The following is a 22,844-nucleotide window of genomic DNA, read 5'->3' as shown; positions in this document are numbered from 1 at the left end:
CTTGGATCATGCTGCAGAGGATTTATCAGGCTGATACATCCCTTTGTGGGATTATTGCAGAGTGGCCTTTGGAATTGATAGGCCTTCATACAAGGTTGAAGCCTATTCTGTCATTTATTCACCCACTGAATGATTTTCTAAAGTAGAAAGGATCTAGGTCTTCTCTGAAGAGAATTATGCCTCCTTGACATTCACTCTTTGTCCTTTTCTACACACACACAAGTTGCATTAGTTTAAAACAGTTTTTAAACCAATTTAGTTAAGCAAATGGAAAAAAAACCTATTTGGATTTAAAAGTGGCTTACTTAGGTTTACCTTAGATATGTTCCTAATCAATTTAAGCTTATTTGATACATTTTATCAATTAATGTGATCAAACAACCTTTTGCACAGCTTTAACTAAATCAATTTACATAATTGGTGCCACTCTGCATGTACATAAATTCTTTATCCAGCTGCTCAAAGAAGAATCTGAATATAGCAAAGGAGTTTCTACCCCAGGCAGAATCAAAAAATTATACGACACCATCTTGAATACTTTATTTAGGCACAATCAGTCCTCTGGAAATTTGCTTGAGTACAGTTGAGTGAAGTCAGAACCAACACTGAGCAAGAACCTTAGTATGACACACAGAAAGGAGGATTTATTTCTTTAACTGACTAACAAAAAACTGGTCTACCAATCAGCAGTAAATAACAACAAATCTCTTCAAGGGAACTCAGCACCCTCTCCAACACCCTCTGGTCCACAGATTCTCCAAGATATCAGAGCAGTACATTGGCTATCTATCAAGTATCCAGTATCCACTGGAATTTAAGTTATTAGCTTTGACCTATAAATCTTAAACAGAAATTAGACCAATTCTCTCTATATGCCATATCGCCATAGCCGTGGTCAGTGGAGGCACCTGACCTGGAACTAGACTGCTATAAAAGAAAGGAGGTAGCTAGCAGGGTGTTTCCCATGAAAGCCTCTCGGCTTTAGAACTCACTCCACTACTGATCTGAAATAGCCCAAGTTTATTCACCTTCAGGGCATGCACAGTATATGAGCCATTTGTTTTTCCTAGCTCTGAGAGACGAGGAGGGCATTGGTGGAAGATTTTTAATATGTTTTTGCTGGTAGATTGGTTGGTTGTGGTGGATATGCTGATTAGTAGTTGAAGGAGAATTACAAGAGTAATTATATAGTGGCATCTTTAATCAGCTGTCAGAAAGCACCTATAATAAGGGATAGGTGCTCCTTTCTGGTGTATACAAATCAAAATAAATAAATAAAATAAATAGACACAATGATGGCCATAAATAGAACTAGGAAATAAGAAGAAATGATGAAATGCTGAGGTGACAAGAATGACTTCACAATGGCGGGCAGTAAAAATTAATAATACAAAGTTGCATGCAGCTCATCTACTGGTAATATTGTAATGAGTAAGCTGAGCGCATGCACTAGTACATGGACTCACCTACCTATGATAGAAAATTTTAACAGCTGTGATTTATTAATTTAGCCTTTATGGTAAGTTCCATAGAGTGGGTATGTCTGGAGGCCAAATGGGAGAATAATTTTCATTAATGGTGTCAGACTGGCAAACAAAAGCCTACTCAAAATTCAAATAGAAGTTCCTTATGTATCCTGATTGTTAAACTACACAATGAAGCTGACTTAAAGAAATTGTTCAATAGCAGGAAAAGGCTAATTATGTTGTACTAACTTCCTTTTGTCTAGTACAGAAGGAAGTTTTCTTACTTTGCCAGGCTGAGTATAATAGTCTATGAATTTTGAGATCAAAGAAGCAAACTGAATGTTTTCTAAAGTAAGAGTTTCCTTCACCAAGTTTTACACTTACTACAGCTAAAAGAGCTGTGTGAAGGGATCAGCACTAAACCCAAAGGACAGGCAGTGCGCAGCAAGAAAGAGAGCAACTCCCTCGTGCTTTTTGCAGGTCACTACCAAGGACTGTGTTAGCAGATCCACACCAGACCCTTAACAGGCAGCTCTGCTGCTACCAGTAATTAGCTTGGACAGCTCTGGCTCCAAGAGTAGCAGCAAGGCTACACCATAATGAGCTCAGCTGGGATTAGTAGGACAGGGCAGGGAACCAAGAGAGCAGAGGCATTCTGCACTGCGTATGTATCAAGGAGATCAAACAAGGATGGCTGGCTAGGTTATCCCCTCACCACCTCATTCCAAAAATGAAGCACGGCAGTGTATAAAATACAGGCTAATGAAGAGCGACACCTCCAACAGATGAGAGCCACATTAATTAACACAATCCCTAGATCATGTAATACAGTTTCTGTTAGTGCTAGCAAACTTGTAACTTGTCACTGATTTAAGAAAAAAACCTGATGTTTTTCCTTTTTGTTTCTGATAGAAGATAATGGTTTAATCTTGGAATTTTGTAAGGAATTCCTCTGTGTGGCCTTCTAGGCACAAAGAGAAAAAGCTTCAGAAAACTAGCACCATGTTTCTCCATGTATATATCATTTAAAAAGGAAACTCACTTTTCAATCAATAGCTTTTTGTGCTCTCTTTTGAAATATGCCAGCTCGTTCCAGACAGCATCAGAATCTTCTTGGCGAAGCTGGTGGGGATCTGCACGCTGGCGTTTGCTTTTAGTGTTTTCAGTCCTGCTAATAAATGAAAAAGGGGTTTGCTTTAAATAAATATTTATTTTAACATTTTAAAACCAACAAGAAAAAAAGGGTCTCTCTCATTCTCACTCACATGAGCTTGAAATTGCTACATCTAGTGGATGTAATTCTTGTATGCTGAACTCAATTTTATTGGATAAGACTCCTAAAATCTGGTGTATCAAAATTTAAGTTCAAATTAAATAGCTTCAGAAAGATAGCCTGCATCTTTGGCATGGTATGGCAGCAGTGCTGAACTGATGTGTGGAAGATCACAGTGTCTCCTCATTCATTCAGTCAATAGAGAGAAAGTATAAGGTGAAGATGTTGTACACAGTCTCCAAGAAAGGTTATGAGCCACCAGCTCTTTTACCACGCCCTGCCAATCAATCTGCAATTGGTACAAGTGTCCAGTCTTAAAGCAACTTGATAGCTCATTCTTATGGATAAAGTGTGTGTCAGAAAGAGAGATGCTGAATTTAGGGAAAACACAGGAAAGAAAACAAAAGATTACAAACCTTCTATTTTACTTAAATGTCCTTACTGTGCATTAATGATGATGCCAGGGAAAACAATTAAATAAAACTATTTCTGTCTGAAATTCTTTTCATTCTCATTGCATGCCAAATTCTTACCAAGGCAAGAATAACCTACAAACAGTGGAAACCCCAGGAGTCCCCATCATCCCTGCAGTCACTAATATCAATGGAAGTTGATTGTGCAATTGACAAGAGCATTAAGCCCCATCAGGTGCCATCCAAATAGCAGGTTCTAGAGGAATCAGAGGACAATCAGGCCTCTACCTTTTACAGAGAAACAGGAATTGCAGAAGGGCTTGATAGGGAGTTGTTCCTAATACACAATTTAAATGTCAGTAGTGGTTTGGGATCCCTGGTGATACCAAACAGTAGTTTAATGTCTGACTTTCTTAACTTTTAATCCGCTTTAAATTTCTATACAGTTATGCCTGGGCCACCTCCATCCTTTAATTTTATAAACACGGTTTATAAACTCCATTCAGGAGCGCAAGCCACAGGGCTTCATCCAGTACTCTTCTCTATAAATCAGCTGGTAGGGGTTGCTATAGAAGCAATATAACTTGTAGCTCTTTTGCTACTCCAAGAATTCTAAGGTTGCACTGAAACCTGGGTTTCCTGAATATGTTCCCATTCACCCAATAGCTGTCTTCATTTATTTTTTAATAGGAACTTGGACATACATATAGCAGTGAATGGACCATCCCATTCTTTGCCCCAGTGTACACTAATACTGAAATTAAAGCTCTTTACCTAAGGATGTGAAAATAGTTCAGTCTGTGCATCCTTTCAGTCCTTGCCCTCTTTATTGATTCAAGGACGTCTATTAACTCTTATAATGATAAAGACACCTATATACTAGTTATTGGACCCAGACCATCGAGTCATTTCATCAGCTACCATTCAGTCACTACAACCTGGACTAAATTTAAAACAATGATCTAGCAGTTAAATGTTTTGCAAGTTATTACTAAAGAACTGAACCATCTCAATCTTAAACCATCTTAAACAAAGCCATATAATGTAATTTGTGTTTTGATCTTTCAAAACTTCTTCATCCCACAGAGAAAAAGTATTAAATAACTTCATAAATCTTACAACTTTTCATCCTGATAAATTTTTTCATTTAAAAAAGTCTGTCTCCCTAGAAATGCTAGAGCATTGTGCAGGTGTGGGAATCTACTAAAGTGGGGTAGGAGATACCTGAACTGGGGATATACCTGACGCCTGATTCTCATTTACACTACGGCCCCTTTATATCACTCTGGTACTACAAAGCAGCCTTAAATTGACAGCAAATTATATTTACTCCCATTTTAACCTCTCTTTACTTTCTTTATCCTCTGGAGAGTCAAGTGTGGTGGACAGTCAAGTTTTCCCACAAGTCAAGTTACACCACGAACAAAGGGCTACAGCAGCCACATTGTGGGAGGGCGCTAGGAAGTCTAGGATATGGGTGGTTAGACTCGGGTCCACATAATGTAGTGCAGATGCTGGAGCCTCAGGTTGGGACCCAGATTTCAACAATTCCTAATGTGTAGTTACAAATGAGTATAGACACTCAGCTATAGATTAACAAACCCCGTTATGCTAACTTGAGTTCTACTAACCCTGGATTTACATTGCAGTGCAACATAACTCCAGTGTCAATGAGAATCTGACCATGAATATTTCTTTGGACATTTTTCAAGATTAATAGGAGCAAACCAAGGCCCTGATTATGGAAAACATCCTTTTCAGGACAGCACTTAAGCACATGCTGACCTTTAAAAAAGTGAAATCCCAATGACCTGCTTAAGAGTTTTCCGGTAACAGGGCCTAGATACTTTAACCCTTAACATTTTTAAAATCGAAGTACTGTGATTTATATATTTATAGTCCCAGATGTCCCTAAATTAACTCAAGATTTTAGGCATAATTTCAGATTTTAAAATGAGAATATTTGCCAATTATAGGTAGGATTTACAAACATTTAATAACTTGTATTTGCCAGAGTTTTGATATTCTCATTATTTAGTTTTTAAAATAATTATAATAAGATTAACAATTTGTTTCCAGGATGATCAGAAATAATATCTTTACAGCTGTTTGACAGAGGTGAATATTCTTCTTTTGGGGCATATGCTGTTTTTTCCCCTTCAATAACTAAAATTAATCCAAATATTCTTTTTTAATGTTTAAATTTTCAGTGTTTCACTGAGTGATTATTATTTGTATATTATTTACGAAATATATTTTAAAATATTGTTTATAACATAAAAATCAATTGTTCCATAACAGAAATTGAAAAACATACAGTCCACAAATTAATTCACTGGAGAATTAGATAGGCATAATAAGCAACCCTATCCCTTTGTCCTGCAGTCAAGCATAAAATGAGATCTTAAACAAAGTAAGTAAAGATGTCAGTTCATGACATTTTACTCTTACGATTTAATCTTTAAATTTTATCATATGATTGTATGTCACGTGTTCTGTTTTAATAAAAGATAAAGACTTGATCATCACACACTGACTTCACTTGAATCAAATTCACTTTTAAGGACACCTATACAATAGCTTCATTCAGATTTAATATTTTCAACAAGCTATATAACTTACTTGCTATAGCCCTCTTCCCATTGCTTTAATTGCTCTTTTACTGCTCTGTAGTTGGTCTGTAAGATCTGCAACCTCTCCTTGCGTTTTTCATGGGCTTCTCTTAGCTCCTCGTTTTCTTGGGTCTGTATAACACCAAACAGAAAAATTAAGAGTTCGGTAAACTGTGATGGAGAATTCCACACTGACAGCATGATTCAGCTAAAATTCCAATTTTTAAACAATTGTTACACAAACAATTTGTTGTTTAAACAGAAAGTTTGAAAATCATAGACATTAGCTCCAAAGAATTGGTTTGCTATTTCTCATGACTACTTACAAGTAAATATGGCAGCTCATTATTTTTCATGCTCCTAAAACAGTTTCAAGAATTTACTACCCAAGTTGTTAATGTTCTTCCCATAGAGGCACTGATTTAGTACACCGGGAAATATATAGACTAAAAGGGGGCTGTCCCCATTGTATTTTACTCAAAAATACATTGTTAATATTATGGGCTACTCAGCATTTATATATTTCATACATATACTGGCTGAAATCCTGGCCCCATTAAAATCAATGGGAGAACTCCTGCTGACTTCAAGGAGGTCAGGATTTCACCTATATACACATTTATTCTCACCTTACCTAGTCTCTGGCCTCTTGTACAGCATTAAATAGGAAAAGTAGGGGAAAAAATTGACCCATGTTTAATATGACTATGATCATGTGGGAAAACACAGTTCATTTGACAGAATGGAAAAAATAGCAGTAATCATTGATTTATATTCCAGAATTACATATAAACAAGGTTTTTACACACCTTAATATTGCATCCCCCATAACCATAGGTATAAATATTAAACACAAGAGCCTTTAATTGACTTCTTACAGAATGGAGCAAATTAAATCCTACAGTGTAATACAAAAAATTAATCTAATAATAATTTGTAGTAAAATTTGGTCTCGATTTTTCTGATGTACTATGCACTGAATTTCCAATGAATTCAATGTGAGTTCTGCTTGCAGAGTGACTACAGCACCTGCCCCGTCATACCAAAATCATCAAACTACATCATTAGTAGATGCGTACTGTTTAAGAACAGGGAATACCTTTGGGATGAGCCAATAAATTAGAGAGATACTAGCACCTAGAGCTGTAAACAGTAAAAATTAAATCTCACAATGAAAGATGGCTAGCATTATAGAGAAATGCTCCTCTCTCCATATTTATGCTGAAGCTAGCTTCCCAACAGCAGCCTGATTTTTTAATGCACGTACTCAAAACTGTAACACAATCCAACTGAGACTTCAGATGCCACATTGCATCGAAGGTTAGAATTTTTATGGGAATGTCTGATGCAAGATACACCACCAGGCTTAGAGATAGCCAGAATTCACTTTTCCCTGTTAAAAGATTTTCCAGTTTAGGTGTCAAAAATACGAACAACCAAAACAGATTAACCTACAAATGTCAAAGTTCTCTATAAGTACTGAAGGAGTAAAAGTGCCTTTCACTGGTTTTTGTATCAAAATACTTAAGTTATCATATTAATACTAAAATGCCAATGAATTTCTAGACTGTAGGATTCCCAAAGCCTCATTTTTTGCAGGAAACTATTAACTAAGATCCAGATTCTCTGCTGTGCCTACGGTCTACTGGGTGCAGGGAGCGGGTGGAGTATAAAGAAGCCAGCTGCAGATTCTCATTCTCAAGCCCAGGACTATGCCAGCACCAGCCCTGAGTGCTGTTCTAATCTATCATCGCTGGTAATAGTCCCCAACAATATATCTACTGTCTGAGAATAGCCAGTATGACGTAGCAGTCTGGCCAACTCTTTTATGCTCCTGGCACAACCCTGCACACCAGTACATGAGGGTGGTGCAAATAAATATGCCAGCTACACACCAACAGAGAATTCCCACATGCTAGGGTAATTCTCAGATGACAAGATCCACCTCCTTTTTATTTCCTTTATGCAGCTATGGGGCCTGAAAAGAGTTAGAGAATCAGGTCCTAAAATTTTTTAAAAACATATAACAATGGCCTTGAGATGCCTTTGACTGTGGACTTTCAAAGCAGTATGTATTTATAATAGTAAAAATGCCTGCATGACTTATTGTTTGTTATATGCACATAGAAGTCTAGTGCATATTTTGTCATGGCCTAATGCACCCTTTGTTAAGTGTACATCAATGACTTGCAACTTTGTAAAATATGAATTGCTCATTGCAGACTTTTGAATTCTGCAAAGCCCAGAAAAGGATGGCAATAATGAGAGAATAGCAGTAGCATGCCTGCTATGGGGTTAAGTGGGGTGGGGCAGGAAAGCTACATTTGGGACCCTATTTCAGAATTGTAAACAGGAAACCAGAGTAAAAAGTCCACATTGGTGAGGCTTGTAAGGTCCTTTGGAGTCACAGCTTACAAAGCCCACTTAGACAAACTGCAAAGCCTGCAGGAATTGCTGTCATCAAGCAATTCTTCAACAGTGGGGTTGTTTTTTTTAATGTTTAAATTTCCTGACATAAATCTTCACTGAATATGGAATTAATAAAATTGAAAGAATCCTCTGCCACAGAATGATAGGAATTAGAGATAAAAGACCTTTTTATCATCTTTTCTATTTCTTGCCAATGCAGGATTGTTCTCTACAGTATATTTTCTAGTGCTATGTATGCCCTTTAGATTTAAATGGGCCAAGTGATAGATATGATTTCCACAACATCCACTGGGAGACTATTTCAAAGTATAATAAATCTGTCAACATTTTTCCTGATATTCAGTCTGCATTTTCCCACTTTAATTTCATCCCATTACTCCTAGTTATACTCTCAAGTACAAACATAAGCAATTCCCCTTCTAATAGTTGTACAATTACATTTCCCCACTTAATGCCTGATTCTGCCACTCTTACTCAGGTTGAGCAGTTTAGTTACTCCACAAGCAGTCCCACTGCTTAAGGTACTAGTCAGCATGAGTAAGAATGGCAGAATCAGGCTAGCTACTCTATACAAATTTAGCTCATTTAATCTTTCTTCATAAATCAATTCTTCCTGATTATCTGTGCAGCTCTTCACTGAGACACCTCCAATTTGTCATTATCTTCTGGTAATGAAGTGCCAAGAAGTGACAATATTTCCGATGCAGTCAATCCACAGGCATATAAAGGGATATTTTTACTTTTTCAGTTCATTGTGCATATACAGCCCAACATTTCTTTTGGCCATTTTTGTTGTCATATCATACTTCAAGCTCAGTTCCTGTCTACTGTCACCCACAGTTTCTTTCAGCATAATAAAAATGATCAATAAAAATACTTTGCACTGATACAGCATATTCCATATGAGGATCTCAGAGTGCATTTGTGAATTAAGCTTCTGAACAACTCATTAAACAAACACGGAAACAAATGCATAACAGATTAAGTGACTTGCCTGAGATCAAACAAGGAGTCTGTGACACAGCCAAGAATAGAGGCCAGACCTCTTTCTGATCTCCAACCAAGTGCCTTAATCATAAAACCAATCCTCCTCTCTTCTCCACAGTAGGTTTCATTTTTTCCAAGTTATATTTCATTTTATCATTTTCTGCCCACATTTCTAGCCTGTACACCATATGCCCCTTTGTATTATTTCTTTGTCCTCATAGAAATCTACAATACCTAATTAAATGTAATCTACATATTTCATTGGCATGCTGCTCCCCTCGTCTCCCAGGTCATTAGTGTAGATGTTTCATACAATAATTTTCCTATGCAAGCAAACTGAAATGAATGTTGAGAATCAGATTATCAAATTCTTTACTAAAATCTGAACATATTATATCTATTGTGTTTCCTTTTCCACTAATTTTATAATTCTATTGAAACAAAACAATCAAATTTGGCAAGATACAGGCAAATTCTGTCTTTTGTTACATTCCTGGAATTTCATTAACTCCAGTCAACTTGCAAAGGTGTATCTGAGGACAGAATCTGGCCTCTCTCTTTTATAAATTCATGCTACTTATTATTCCTCATTGATCTATTATCCTCTAGATGTTTAGTATTTTTTTCCTTATTATTTCTTGGCCAATGGACAGTTCTAATTGCTGTGATGACTTCCTTTCATTTCCTGAAGTGTGGTACCATATTCATTTTGCTCTGTAATGCTACAACAGTCTAAAATCTCAGTTAGTTCCTCCTTGTCATTAGTTGGATTTTCTACTTTTTTAATCCCAAAGTTATATTCTACATGTTTTACTTGAATACACTACAGTTCCTCTTGGTGCATACTTGATTGTATTTGTTTCCTAAGAGATGTCTCAGTAGTTAAAATCTCATTATCCTCCTATACTGACAGGTATGTTGAGGATATCCACTGTCATTTCTCCTTTGCATCTTATTATTGGTCTGGTGCTCTACTACTATGCCAAGAATTTCTATATTTGCAGTCTCTTTTTTTGCTATTTGGTTTTCTTTTTGAACATTTTATATTAACTCCTACCTATTTTAGGCAGAAGAAAAGAGCTGGAATTGTCACCCAAGTAGTCCAGCCTGCTGGCACTAAAAAAATACTTGTGTTCTCTTGAGATTTCCAATACCACTGAAACCCCTAATGATCACGGAGCAGAATGACTATGGAAATATTCAAATTCCTGTGGAGCATTTGATAAAGACAATTGGATAAAAGTTTCAAAAACATCCCATTGACCTTCAACAGGAGTTAGGCTCCTAAGTGCTTATTGTCACTTTTGAAAATGGGTTTAAGTTCTAGAGCCATTAGGCACTTTTGAAAATTTAACCTAATCAGCTTGTTTTATCATAGTGGAGTTTGAAGCTGAAGTGAGACAGGGTCTTTAACTGGCTTAATTATTTTTGTGCACAACTTGGGTGACTTTCCCTAATTACCATTGGAATATCAAGAGCTTCTGCCAGATGAGCTAACATCTGTGTAAACAAACATTATCTACCAGGAGCAGAGTAGGAAACTGCAGAGAGACAGCATGCTACCTCATCTGATGAACCTGGTCTATACTAGTAAGTTTTACCAGCATAGCTATGCCAATAAAACCGGTTTAGGCTATACCAGGAAAAGAACTGTATCTCCCCTGGGGGGTTTGCCAGTATAGATCTACCAATATATACACCAGCAAACCATTTTAAGTGTTGACAAGGCCAAAGATATGGTTCTGGTGGCATACCGAGGTAAATTTGCATCATCTCCAAGCGATCAGCATCTAGTCTAACAAATGGTGATACTGTATCTCTTAGAGAGGGGAATGTCACTACCTTCCTCAGATATGTTGGTGAGGAAGAGTAAAGATTATGTTTCTTTAATGGTAACTTCTTTGTTGGATGGCTGGTAGGATGCTAGAATCTATTCCTACATATGTGTTCAAGTACAACAGTAATGAGAGACATAAAAGTACCCAGATAGAAAGCAACGTGCCATGCCCATAAGGGTAAGGGGTCTATGGTGTAATCCTGGGACAACCTGAAGATGAATTAAAGGGAAATTCTCTATACATTCCTACTTTGACCTGGAGAACCAGGCAAGGATAAATGAGTCCTGCATGTAAATAATAGCAATATTAGGCATGTAACTGGCAAGATGCTGGACAAAAATCTCATTGCCATTGTAGGTGCATTCAGATGGTTGTGTGCAACTGCACACAACTTTGAAAAGCTGGCTTTATTTATTTATTTTTTTTTTGGCAAGTGATGGACATTGATTGTTATATGACACACTCTTTTTAAATTTGGATTTTTCATGGAATTCTGCTATCATAAATAAAATAGGAACAACAATTTAGATTTAAACTGTAGATAATGAACTTTAACATTTTAAACATTAGTGTTATTCAGTAATAAATAATTAAATAAAAAGGAACTATGACTCAATATTACAGAAACCCATCTAAGTAAAGGATGACTCTAAGACTTACTGCTTGCAGAGGGAGGAACAGAAAAGAGCAGCTGGGGATATGATTTGTTTCATAGTTAATGTGAGAAACGGGGGATATATCTGTATCGAAGTGTGAACTCCAGTTTCTTTTGTGAAAGCCTTTTGTTTCAGTGGCTCCACTTTGTATTGTAACCTTCATGTTGAAGTGTGATCCTCATGTTGTATTGCAACCTCCACTGTGGATTACAGTATCCATTTTATAACAGGGGGCTGACAGCTAGTGGAATGACTATGCATGAGAAGCTATAACAGAGCAATCTAGAGCCAACCCCAGGAACAATTAAGTCTCTGCACAGAATCCTGGATGGAGGCTGGGGCTGGACTTTTTCAGCCTGGATACTTGGCCAAGGGGTTCAAATATTAAATTTAAGTGGGCTCTCGCGGGCGGGGGAGGCAGAGGGGGGAGAAGGGAGGGGATGTCCATCACCACATGTCAAAAGAAAGGCCTGGAAGACAAAGAAGGCAGGAAGGGCTGCCTATCATATGGATGCTGACCTAGTATTCACAGAAGACAGATTATATTGGAGGGGAGTGTTCAGGACTGATTGTTGTTTTCCAAAGATCTGCAATGCTCTAGTACTGTTTAAGAGTAAAGTGCCTGTGGTTAAGAAATTCCTGTGCTAAGCCTGCATTTCTTGCTGGCTTGACGCATTGTCTCTGAAGGGGTTAATCCACAAATTCAGATTGTTCAGTGAGTTCAGTGAGATTGAACTCTAAGGGAGCGTGTAAGAGCAACTGGGGAGCTCAGGACAAATTAGAGTTCAGTCATCATTAACCCTAGCCTTGCTGAGACACCACTCACTTCTGGGGAATGGGAGTCAATGACAACACACAGCTAATGAAGACAAGAGCAATACTGATAGGATTTTCTGGGAACCACTTGGGGAAATGGATGAAGAAATAAAGGGTATAAGTGGAAGATCTTAGAGAATCCCCATGAAAACTATGTTCAAAAAGTAATTTGGCTCTAAGACAGCATGCATACATTTTGAGTTCATTTTTCTTTTCAACTTCATACAAATCACATATTACTGCTAACTAGTTACTGCAGCTTCTTATTTATAGTACGGTGAATGAGGCAGATCTGCTTACTGCCTTGGAATCAAATAACTACCGCTTAAAGTAAAGTAATCCACAACGGTGTGCACACCAGGAGATTAATACCTATATTAATGAATCTATTAATAGATTCACATCTATAACTGATACACATTAAGGTAACAATAGAGCAAATTAAATATAATCAAGCTTAACCCTAACCGATGTGGAACAAAGCCTGGCCTGAAAGAGTGTACATCCTATAGACTGGTGTCTGGCCTAGTGCCTGCTTTCTTCTTTCTCTTTAAGAAAGCCTAGAAAATTACATATTAAAAACTATATTAAAATATTAAGGTTGCAGATAAGCACTCAAAAGTCAGGAAATGTGAAGGTTAATATTGCATGTGTAACCTTAACTTTGGGATGGCTGAGCTTCGCAGACGTCTAGAAAAGCAGAATCTAGACTGCGTAAGTGCCCCTTATGGAATTGAATGTTTGGAGCTGAGTTTGTAAAAGGGATGTGCTGTCTCCAACAGCCTCAGTGTGAGAGTCTTGTGAAAAAAGAAATCTGAGGAAGAGGAGAAGGTGGGTGGGTAGTATAAGCAGGCAGACACAATATGCACAGATGATTACAGTTATTGGTAAGTGATATTTTCTTCTTCAGGGTGGCCTCAATATATTTACCATTTGCCAAAGTCTAGCGAGCAGTACGACCTTCACATTTTCTCTCCAGAGTCTCACCTGTTTTATCACTAAAAATAACTCAACTCTTCAAAAGGAGCTCTTTTATCAGTTTTTGGGAATCTGGATCAGGGCCTGATGATCAAATCCATAAATACCTCCTTAGAGCTATGCCAGTGGCCATAACTCTGGCAGTAGAGTCTGCCCTCAGAACACGTCTGGCTAAAGTTTTACTCTCCATGTCCTAACTATTGGCTTGTAGAGAATCATAGAATCATAGAATATTAGAGTTGGAAGGGACCTCAGGAGGTCATCTCGTCCAACCCCCTGCTCAAAGCAGGACTAACCTCAGCTATATCATCCCAACCAGGGCTTTGTCAAGCCTCAGTTTAAAAACCTCTAAGGATGGAGATTCCACCACCTCCCTAGGTAACCCATTCCAGTACTTCACCACCCTCCTAGTAAAAAACTTTTTCCTAATGTCCAACCTAGACCTCCCGCCCTGCAACTTGAGACCGTTGCTCCTTGTTCTGTCATCTGCCACCACCGAGAACAGCCTAGCCCCATCCTCCCTGGAACCCCCTTTCAGGTAGTTAAAGGCCACTATCAAATCCCCCCTCACTCTTCTCTTTTGCAGACTAAACAAGCCCAGTTCCCTCAGCCTCTCCTCATAAGTCCTGTGCTCCAGCCCCCTAATCATTTTGGTTGCCCTCCGCTGCACTCTCTCTAACTTGTCCACATCCTTTTTGTAGTGCGGGGCCCAAAACTGGACACAATATTCTAAATGCGGCCTCACCAATGCCGAATAGAGGGGAATAATCACTTCCCGTGACCTGCTGGCAATGCCCCTCCTAATGCAGCCCAATATGCCATTAGCCTTCTTGACAACCAGGGCACACTGCTGACTCATATCCAGCTTTTTATCCACTGTTACCCCCAGGTCCTTTTCTGCAGAGCTGCTGCCCAGCTCGTTGGTCCCCAGTCTATAGCTGTGCATGGGATTCTTCCTTCCTAAGTGGAGGACTCTGCACTTGTCCTTGTTGAACCTCATTAGATTTCTTTTGGCCCAATCCTCCAGTTTGTTTAGGTCACTCTGTATCCTATCCCTACCCTCCAGGGTATCTACCACTCCCCCCAGCTTAGTGTCGTCCGCAAACTTGCTGAGGGTGCAATCCACCCCATCCTCCAGATCATTAATAAAGATGTTGAACAAAACCGGCCCCAGGACCGACTCCTGGGGCACTCCGCTTGTGACCGGTTGCCAGCTAGACATGGAGCCATTGATCACTACTCGTTGAGCCCTATGCTCTAGCCAGTTCTCTATCCATTTTATAGTCCATTCATCCAACCCATACTTCTTTAACTTGCTGATAAGAATACTGTGTGAGACAGTATCAAAAGCTTTGCTAAAGTCAAGGTATATCACATCCACCGCCTTCCCTACATCCACAGAGCCAGTCACCTCATCATAGAAAGCAATCAGGTTGGTCAGGCATGACTTTCCCTTAGTGAATCCGTGTTGACTGTCCCTGATCACCTTCCTCTCTTCCAAGTGCCTTAAAATGGATTCCTTAAGGACCTGCTCCATGATTTTTCCAGGGATTGAGGTGAGGCTGACTGGTCTGTAGTTTCCTGGATCCTCTTTCCTCCCTTTTTTGAAGATGGGCACTAGATTTGCTTTTTTCCAGTCCTCAGGGACCTCCCCCTGTTCCCACGAGCTTTCAAAGATAATAGCCAATGGCTCTGAAATCACCTCAGCCAACTCCCTCAGCACCCTCGGGTGCATTGCATCCGGCCCCATGGACTTGTGAATGTCCAATCCTTCTAAATAGTCTTGGACCCGTTCCTTCAGAGGACCACTTGTAGGAGGCGGCGCCGATGGCCCTCCCTTGATGTCAATCTCCGAGGTAGGCCCCACCTCCTGGCGCCTACGTCTGTCGGGGAATCCCACTTAAAGGGGCTGTCTCCAGTCCTCAGTAGGGGGTAACTGTCTCTCGCCCTCACAGGGAAGGCAAACACTCTATGGCCCGGCCCTCAGCCAGAGACAGGCCAGCAGCGAGAATCAGCCCTCAGCAGGGCGAGGCAATAGTCTCCGAGCTAGCCCTCTAGCAGGTCAGGCAACAAAGCAGGGGAACAGTCTCAAGCCCTTGGCAAGGCAAATAAACAGTCTCTGGCCTGGTCCCTCTGTAGGGCAGACAGTCACACATGGTCTCAAGCCCTTTGCAGGGCGAGTAGCAGTCTGTGGCCTGGCTCCTCTGTAGGGCAGGCAGACAAACAGTCTCAAGCCCTTGGCAGGGCGAGTAGCAGTCTATAGCCCAAGGGACGAGGAAATGCTCCAAGGCTCTTGCCCTTAGGGCAGGGCAGGGCTGAGGGGCAGCAGTCTCTAGCCCTTAGCTGGGCGAGTAAGTGGTCTATACCCAGCCCTTCAGCAGGACGTGGCAGGCAGTAAGAGACAGGCTCTGGCCCTTAACGGGCGTTCACCCCAGGTCGGGGTGGGGGAGAGAGGGAGATGCAGGCCCACCCATCTCCACTGCGTCCCAGCCCAGGGCCCTGTCAGTGACGGGGTGTCCCATCGCTGGGTCAGCGGGGCTCCAGCCGAAACACGCTGACTCACAGCGAGTGTAAGCTCAGCCGGACTGTAGTTGGCTTCCCTGAGCTTCTTCCTCCCACCTTCTCCCTAGAGTATCTGCTCTCCTCTGCTGTACCCCGGTTCCTCGTCGCTTGATGGCAGGTCCAGGAACTGTTCGGGGTCCTCTGCAGAGGGCAGCTCCTCTAGGTCCCAGGGTCCATATGTCCCTTCTTGTTCACCAGGAACTGATAGCTTGGGCAGCTCTTCCAGGTCCTCAGGGCCCCACGTCATGGGTAGCTCCGGCAGCTCCTCCTCCAGGTCGTATGATCCGGGGGTCTCCTTCGGCTCATCTGCTTCAGGCAGCTCCTCCAGACCCTCAGGGCCCCACACCATGGGTACATCCAGCAGCTTCTCTTCTGGATAGCAGTCAGGTGTGGCCGTAGGCTCGAGCACCAAAGGAGAGGCATCCTTCTCCCTTGGGCACTGAGCGGGAAGGCCTGGGTTTTATAGGTCTAGCCCTGCTTACCTGCTTCCATCAGGTGCTGCCTTCCTGGGTTCCAACCCCCATTTGGCTCTCCCGTGGTGTCAATCTCCAAAGGAGGCCACACCTCCTGGCTACATAGCTGCTTCCTTCCTTTTGTTCATCCATTAAGGAGTCCAGTATAAGGTTAATAGACCATTTAATTCCGAGGGGTATGTACCATCAGTATATTCCTTGATGGGTCACTGCTCCACTGGGGAAGTCTCCTCCAAGTTGGCATACATATGCCACTCTTCTTGAGGAGACAATGGTGCTGCTGCCAATTGTATCTGCACTGACTGAAACATGAAGGCAGCAGTACCTGAGACAAGGCTGGTGCCAGGAAGGCTGTCAGCACCAATGAAGGTGCCTCTAGTGCTGTGATGGGCATCAGTTTGATAGTATTACTGGTGCTTTGATAACAAAACCTTCATTGACTCCTGAACATAGGGCCATGCTAACACTTATGTAATGGGGCCTTACATAAGGTCTGTCTAGATAGATGGCGCTTTCAGTGAAGGAAGCCAGCGAGGCTCTCTGAGGCAAATCGGAGAAATGTATGTAGTCAGTTCTGATGGAGCATGTTCCAGATTTATTCCAGTGACGAATATTGCTGCACAAGGTCAAGCAGTGGATGTGTAGCCAAAAGTTTCAAAAAACGTCCCCATGTCATGACAGGGAAAATTGACAGTGGCGAAGTTACACGCACTTGTGAGGTCTCCAAATCACTTGAAATCAAACCCTCAAGTTAAGGAGGGGTGCATGCCATGGTCTGTGTCAAGACCAGGATGGAGTCTTCTAAGGTGACATGCATTGGTGAAAAAGGAGAATAATGCCTCCTCTTCTTTTTTTTTTTTCTCCTTAAGCTCTTTCTGCAAATCCAAATGCTTCCTCTTTTCCTTGCCCTCCACTGAACAGGGTCATAAGGACATCGGGAAGCTTATCTCTTACTCCCAGTGTTGAATATAATGACATGGAGGGACCTAAGGTGGTTGCAGTGCTTGTGCACTCTTTTTTATAGAGAGAACAGATATCATTCTAGCACAAAAGTGCTCCTATACCCCCCAGCAGACATGGTTTTGTTATACATTTCCACAGCTCAATGCAAGACATGACAACTAGAACAAGTGGGAATATACAAATGCCCTCAAAGGATACCAAGACAGCTTTCATAAATCAGAAGATCTGACAATACTGGTAGAGAAGGAGACTTCTATTTAAGGTCCTGGAGCTTTGAGTACCAATACTGCTAGGCCCATGCTAGAACAACAAGCATGACCAGGGTTTTGCCTAATCCTATTTTTCTGACCACCAGTGTAATTGGTGGGAAAGAAAATAGCAACCCTTCTTGCTGTCCAACAAAAATGCATCTGTTACTGAGTTTCTGTTTATCCCTGCTCTGGAGAACTACCAACAGATAACACTATCTCTTGAATGGAGACTACTTGTACTGGTCCTGTAGTATCTCACTTACAATTGTCTGCTACAACATTTTCTTTGCCAGCCACAGGGAGGGCAACAGAATGTGCTCACTGAGCCAAACAACAATCCCATTAGGGTCACTACCTTCTGACAGAGTAGGTGTGGGTGAATGCCTCCCTGCCTATTGGTCTATATTCCCTGGTCAACCCCTTTTTCAGATCATTATGAAATATATCAGAACTTGAGGCATGCTGCTGTTAGCCTTTTGCTATCATGAAAACTGACCATTTATTCCTACATGTTGTTTTCAGTCTCTTAGCCAAGTTCTGATCCATGACAATTCTTTGCTCCTCAATCCACCAGTACTTAGTTTGTTCAGCAGTGACTTGTGGGACTCTCTCAGAGGCCTTTTAAATGTCCAAATAAATTTCAACTGGTTCTCCATTACCGAATTGATCTGTTCAAAGAATTCTAATATATTACTGAGGTGTGATTTCTCTTTGAAGAAATAGTGTTGGTTAGACCCAATTATCTCACGATCTTTTATATGTCTTATATTCCTAATTATCATTTCAACCAATTTACAACGTACAAATGTAAAGGCCTATAGGTCTGCAATTTCCTTAAATACACTTTTTAAATACAAGTACAAAGTTTTCTACCATCAAGTTTCTGGTATAATAGCTGATTTTAATGAAAGAGTACATATTTTTTATATTCGCATAGCCACTTCATTCCTAAATTCTTTCAGAACTTTTTGGTTTCAGAACTTTTGTATATTATCTGGAACAGATGACTTTTTGCTTGATGGGTTTGCCCCAGCATCTCTTCTTCTGACACCTACATCTCCTATAGAACTTTACTGTTAATGCCACATAAAAGTAGGTGTCTCTCAAAAATTCCTCCATGGTAAAGAGTTATGCAAAGAAATTATTTATTTAGCTTCTCATCAATGTCCTTATCAGTCTTAATTGTTCCCTTTTTAAACAACTTTCTGCTTCAACTTATTTCTAAATGCATACAAACACATTTTTCATGCTGCAACCTTCTAATCTTGGGCTATGAAAATTTGTCAAATCAATTTGCATTACTGATGTAATATCTTAAATTTTAGGGTTTTGGGGAGTATCAGAATCACCACAAGATTCACTTTAGGAAGTTAAAATTTTAAGCAGAAGGTTTAATGATGAACACTTGTTTACACTAAAATAGTTACAGTCTATAACAATGTGTGCATTCTATAATTTTTTAAATGTATGTTTATTTTGATATATCTTTATCTATGCAAGCTTGTAGCTAAAGAGGTTTTGGGGTTGTTTTTTTTTTTAATGTTCACCTTTAGCTGTAGTGTCTTCTCTAAGTTTTCAATCTTCCTTTCAGCTATTTTAAGCTTCCTTAGCTCCTCTGACTCTCTAAAAGAGCTCTTTGGGGACAGAGACCTTGAACGTTTCACAGGTGGTTCCTGGAGAATAAAACAAGGACATGGTTGAACTAGTTGGAACACTGGATTATGAAAGACATGCAAAATTAAAGAACAAGTAATTTTGAATACTAATAATGGATTATAAAAAAAGAAATCCTGCATGGAATACCAGAGAAATAACAAGCAGAATTACCACAGCGCTACCACTAAAGGTTTCTCTGTGACTTGTTAATGAGAATATTCATTTACATTTACATTGTTTCTTTCAGAATAATGATGTCCCATTAGGGAAGACTAAAGGGTTATAGACTCAAAAATGCAAGAAACCTCATTACAAAGGAGGGGATAGAGGCTGGGCTAATTGCTCTATAAGGGTCCAAGGTTACACTTGATAGGACAACCAGAAACAAGAGGGAAAGGATTTTTTTCCCTTTGAAATAGTTTAACACACTGTGAAGTTGAAGGAACAATATGCTTGAGGAATATAAATACAACAGACAGTAGATCTTATACCATAATGACCATATGGTCATTAACTATAATGTGGCTAACTAGAGACAAGAATATGTGTTTATATTATGTACAGCTTCATATAACAATCTGGAGAAAGAATATGTGAAAGTAACACTTAAAGTGGGCAGCATTCTTGTTCGTACTATGTCATATGTCCTTATATAAAAGAAATAAAGTTCTCTCCAGATTTAGGCATACTGATTTTCTGAATAACTTTGGTTAAGGACAGTAAAACATTGAGCAGCAGCTTAATATCCATGAGGTAATCATTTTTAAACTTCAGCAATATGGAATAGTCAGCATCAAGGAACACCATTAATGCTATAAGTCTGTTTTAGAGCTTCTCTTCATTACAGTTTGACACATTCTATTATTGTGAATAATTATTTAATAATTAAATAATAATTTAAAGAATTTAAAGCACATATCGCCTAAAAACTTTGGACAAATACTGGAGCGGTGGGGGTGTGTTAAATCATTACAATTTTTATTTTTTAGAATAACTAAATGATATATAAAATAACAAGAAGAGTTTGGACAACATTTCTCAGTTACCATACAACAGAACAATCAGAGTATTCTTTATTAATTTTTATGTATGCAAATGTCAGTGTTTTATCTGTCATATCAGTAATTTTATCTTACCAAACAATAAACAAACAAAAGCATTTGTAATACTGTCATAATAGATCAAACAACATTTTTCTGTGACCAGGGAAAAGGGGAAGACCACAGATTTTGGCAATACACTACCCCATAAGCATATCTTTCCTTATCCTGTTATATAATTAAGAGACTCTCTTCATTTTCCTTTGGCCATTGTCTCATAATGGTAAGTTTAAAAAAAAACCATGTTGTAGTTCATAATTTTTCCTATAAATATCCATATAATAGTAAAAAAAATAAAAATATCAGAGCCCACATATTTACAGTTAATTTTAAGTATTATAAAGTTTCTTGCATCTGAAAGATGCCTAAACAAAATAAATCAAAAACAGGAGAGCAGAACATGTGCAAAATTATAACTTTATTTGCTTCTTATGGCAGAAAGAATTCCACTGTTACTGTATTAATCTATATAAGGCATTTAGAGTCAACATATTGAAATGTCTAATCTGAAATTGTCAAAACTCAGGGACAAAATGCCATACATCTATGTGTTTTCAGCAGTTTTTATCCAACCTGGAAAACAAATTTGAGCTAGAAGGAAGCTCATTACATTAAAGTTTAAAATACATTTTTAAAATGTGGTATATATTTAATATGGTGCCATATTACCTATAATATGAAAAAGCAAGATCATTAGTCAATATTGTTTTCCTAAATATTTTGGCCAATATTTTCAAAAGTGACTAATTGTTTTGTCTGCCTCACTGACTAAGTGCTCAGTCTGAGCCACATTAAAGGGTGTAACATTTAAGATTTTGCAAAATCAGGGCCTTTTAAGGTGTCTGAAGTTGGACACTCAAAAACTGAGGCTACTCTCATTTGAAAATTTTGGCCTTTATGTTTATAGCCAATACACTAATCAAAATTCACAGATATCAAACACAAATACATGTCTACTATAATTTGTAGTTACTACATACCTATATTTAGTGTTCTTAATAAGAATTTAAAACACTGTAATGTAAGTGTTATACACAGAGACCTTTCTTACTTTTCAACAAGCAGAGAGTTAACTTCTTTCTTAAACTTCATATGTGTACAGAAGGTTGAGAAAAATCTGATTGCCCAGAAGTTTGGGACTAGAAGTCAAAGGGGAAAGTTACTTACATTATAGACGTGTGGCTCTTATGGGTATTCACTGTGGGAGTGCATGAGCTTTGTGTGACTGGGACTGCAAATTCTTCAATAGCAGTGGCCATTGGTCCACGGAACTGTGCCTACTCGTGTGCACTTCCAGTTCCTGCTCTACCGTGAATCCAAAGAGGACCTGAGTAGAGGGGAAGGAAAGCGGGTCATGAATACCCATGTGCGGACCAAATATCTCAAAAAAACTCCAACTGCATAAACTTTCATTCTTTCTTGAGTGCTAGTTCCTCTAGGTATTTATTATGAGTAACATCAAGAAGTGCTCATTGAGGATGAGGGTGCAAGGAAGCGTGTTGCAACACAGATGAGAGGATTGCTGAAGCTAAACAAGCATCTCCAACGGAAGCATGAAAAAGAGCATTATGCCTGGTAAAGGTGTGAATGCAGCCCCAAGCTGCCGATCTACATATCTCTAAAAGGGAGTGCTCCTTTCAGGGAAGCCACTGAGGCCACATAGGGCCCAGTCAACTACAGCCTAACAGTCTGGGGAGGGGCTTCCTTAAGATTGTAAAAAAGGAGGCTGCAGGTAGAAATCCACTTCGAGAGCTTTTTGGAAAAAGCAGCTTCTCCGTTCAGTCTTTCAGCAATAGTGACAAATTATCTTGGAAACTTCTGAAAGAGTCTTGGTCTATGTAAGTAGAAGCAATACGTCAGGCACTTCCTGTTCCACTGTGTTCCACTATGTTGCAAAAAGTTCTCTGTTTGGGGTACCCTACTGATGGAAGATGTAGTGCAGCTCCCCGTTGTGATCCCTGTGGAAATGTTTGCTGAAGCTGTCCACCAATGAATACTTTATCTCGGAACATGCACTGATGAGAAGGTAATCTGACGCCATATGCCCAGTTCCATAGCTGGACCACCTCTCTTCAGAGTGAGCAGGAGGGGAAATCTCATTCCTCTGTTTGTTTATATAGTAGACAATAGCCATGTTGTCTAATCAGACCTGGATATGTATGGATCAAAATACTGAGTAGGAATGTTTTGCATGCTTCGTGAACTGCCTAAAGCTCAACAACGTTGATATGTAGCCTGGGTTCCTGTGGGGACCAGGAAACCTAAGATGTCTGGTCATGCCCAGTAGGGAGGCATCTGTGATGAGTGACTTTGTAGGTGGTGAGAGATGAAGGAGACCCCCATACATACTTTGTCCCTTTTCTCCCACCA

The 22,844-nt window shown here is 39.6% G+C and overlaps 1 protein-coding gene across 1 annotated transcript in view; it reads right to left on the bottom strand.

Annotated features, from left to right (window-relative positions):
* CNTLN (centlein) overlaps positions 1-22,844 on the bottom strand; it is a 282,434-nt gene that overhangs the window by 112,933 nt on the left and 146,657 nt on the right. The window contains exons 10-12 of the mRNA XM_067553128.1: positions 19,266-19,391; positions 5,775-5,896; positions 2,509-2,634 (exon numbers count right to left, since the gene is read on the bottom strand). Of these exons, the coding sequence (XP_067409229.1) occupies positions 2,509-2,634; positions 5,775-5,896; positions 19,266-19,391 (374 nt within the window). The remainder of the gene's footprint in view (positions 1-2,508; positions 2,635-5,774; positions 5,897-19,265; positions 19,392-22,844) is intronic.

The sequence above is a fragment of the Emydura macquarii genome, unplaced genomic scaffold (assembly GCF_026122565.2).
Source record: "Emydura macquarii macquarii isolate MOO-44397 ecotype Brisbane River unplaced genomic scaffold, CSIRO-AGI_Emac_v2 contig_1451, whole genome shotgun sequence".
NCBI lineage: Eukaryota > Metazoa > Chordata > Testudines > Chelidae > Emydura > Emydura macquarii.
Note: the sequence above shows the minus strand (reverse complement) of the source record. Positions and strands in the feature narration are given on the sequence as shown.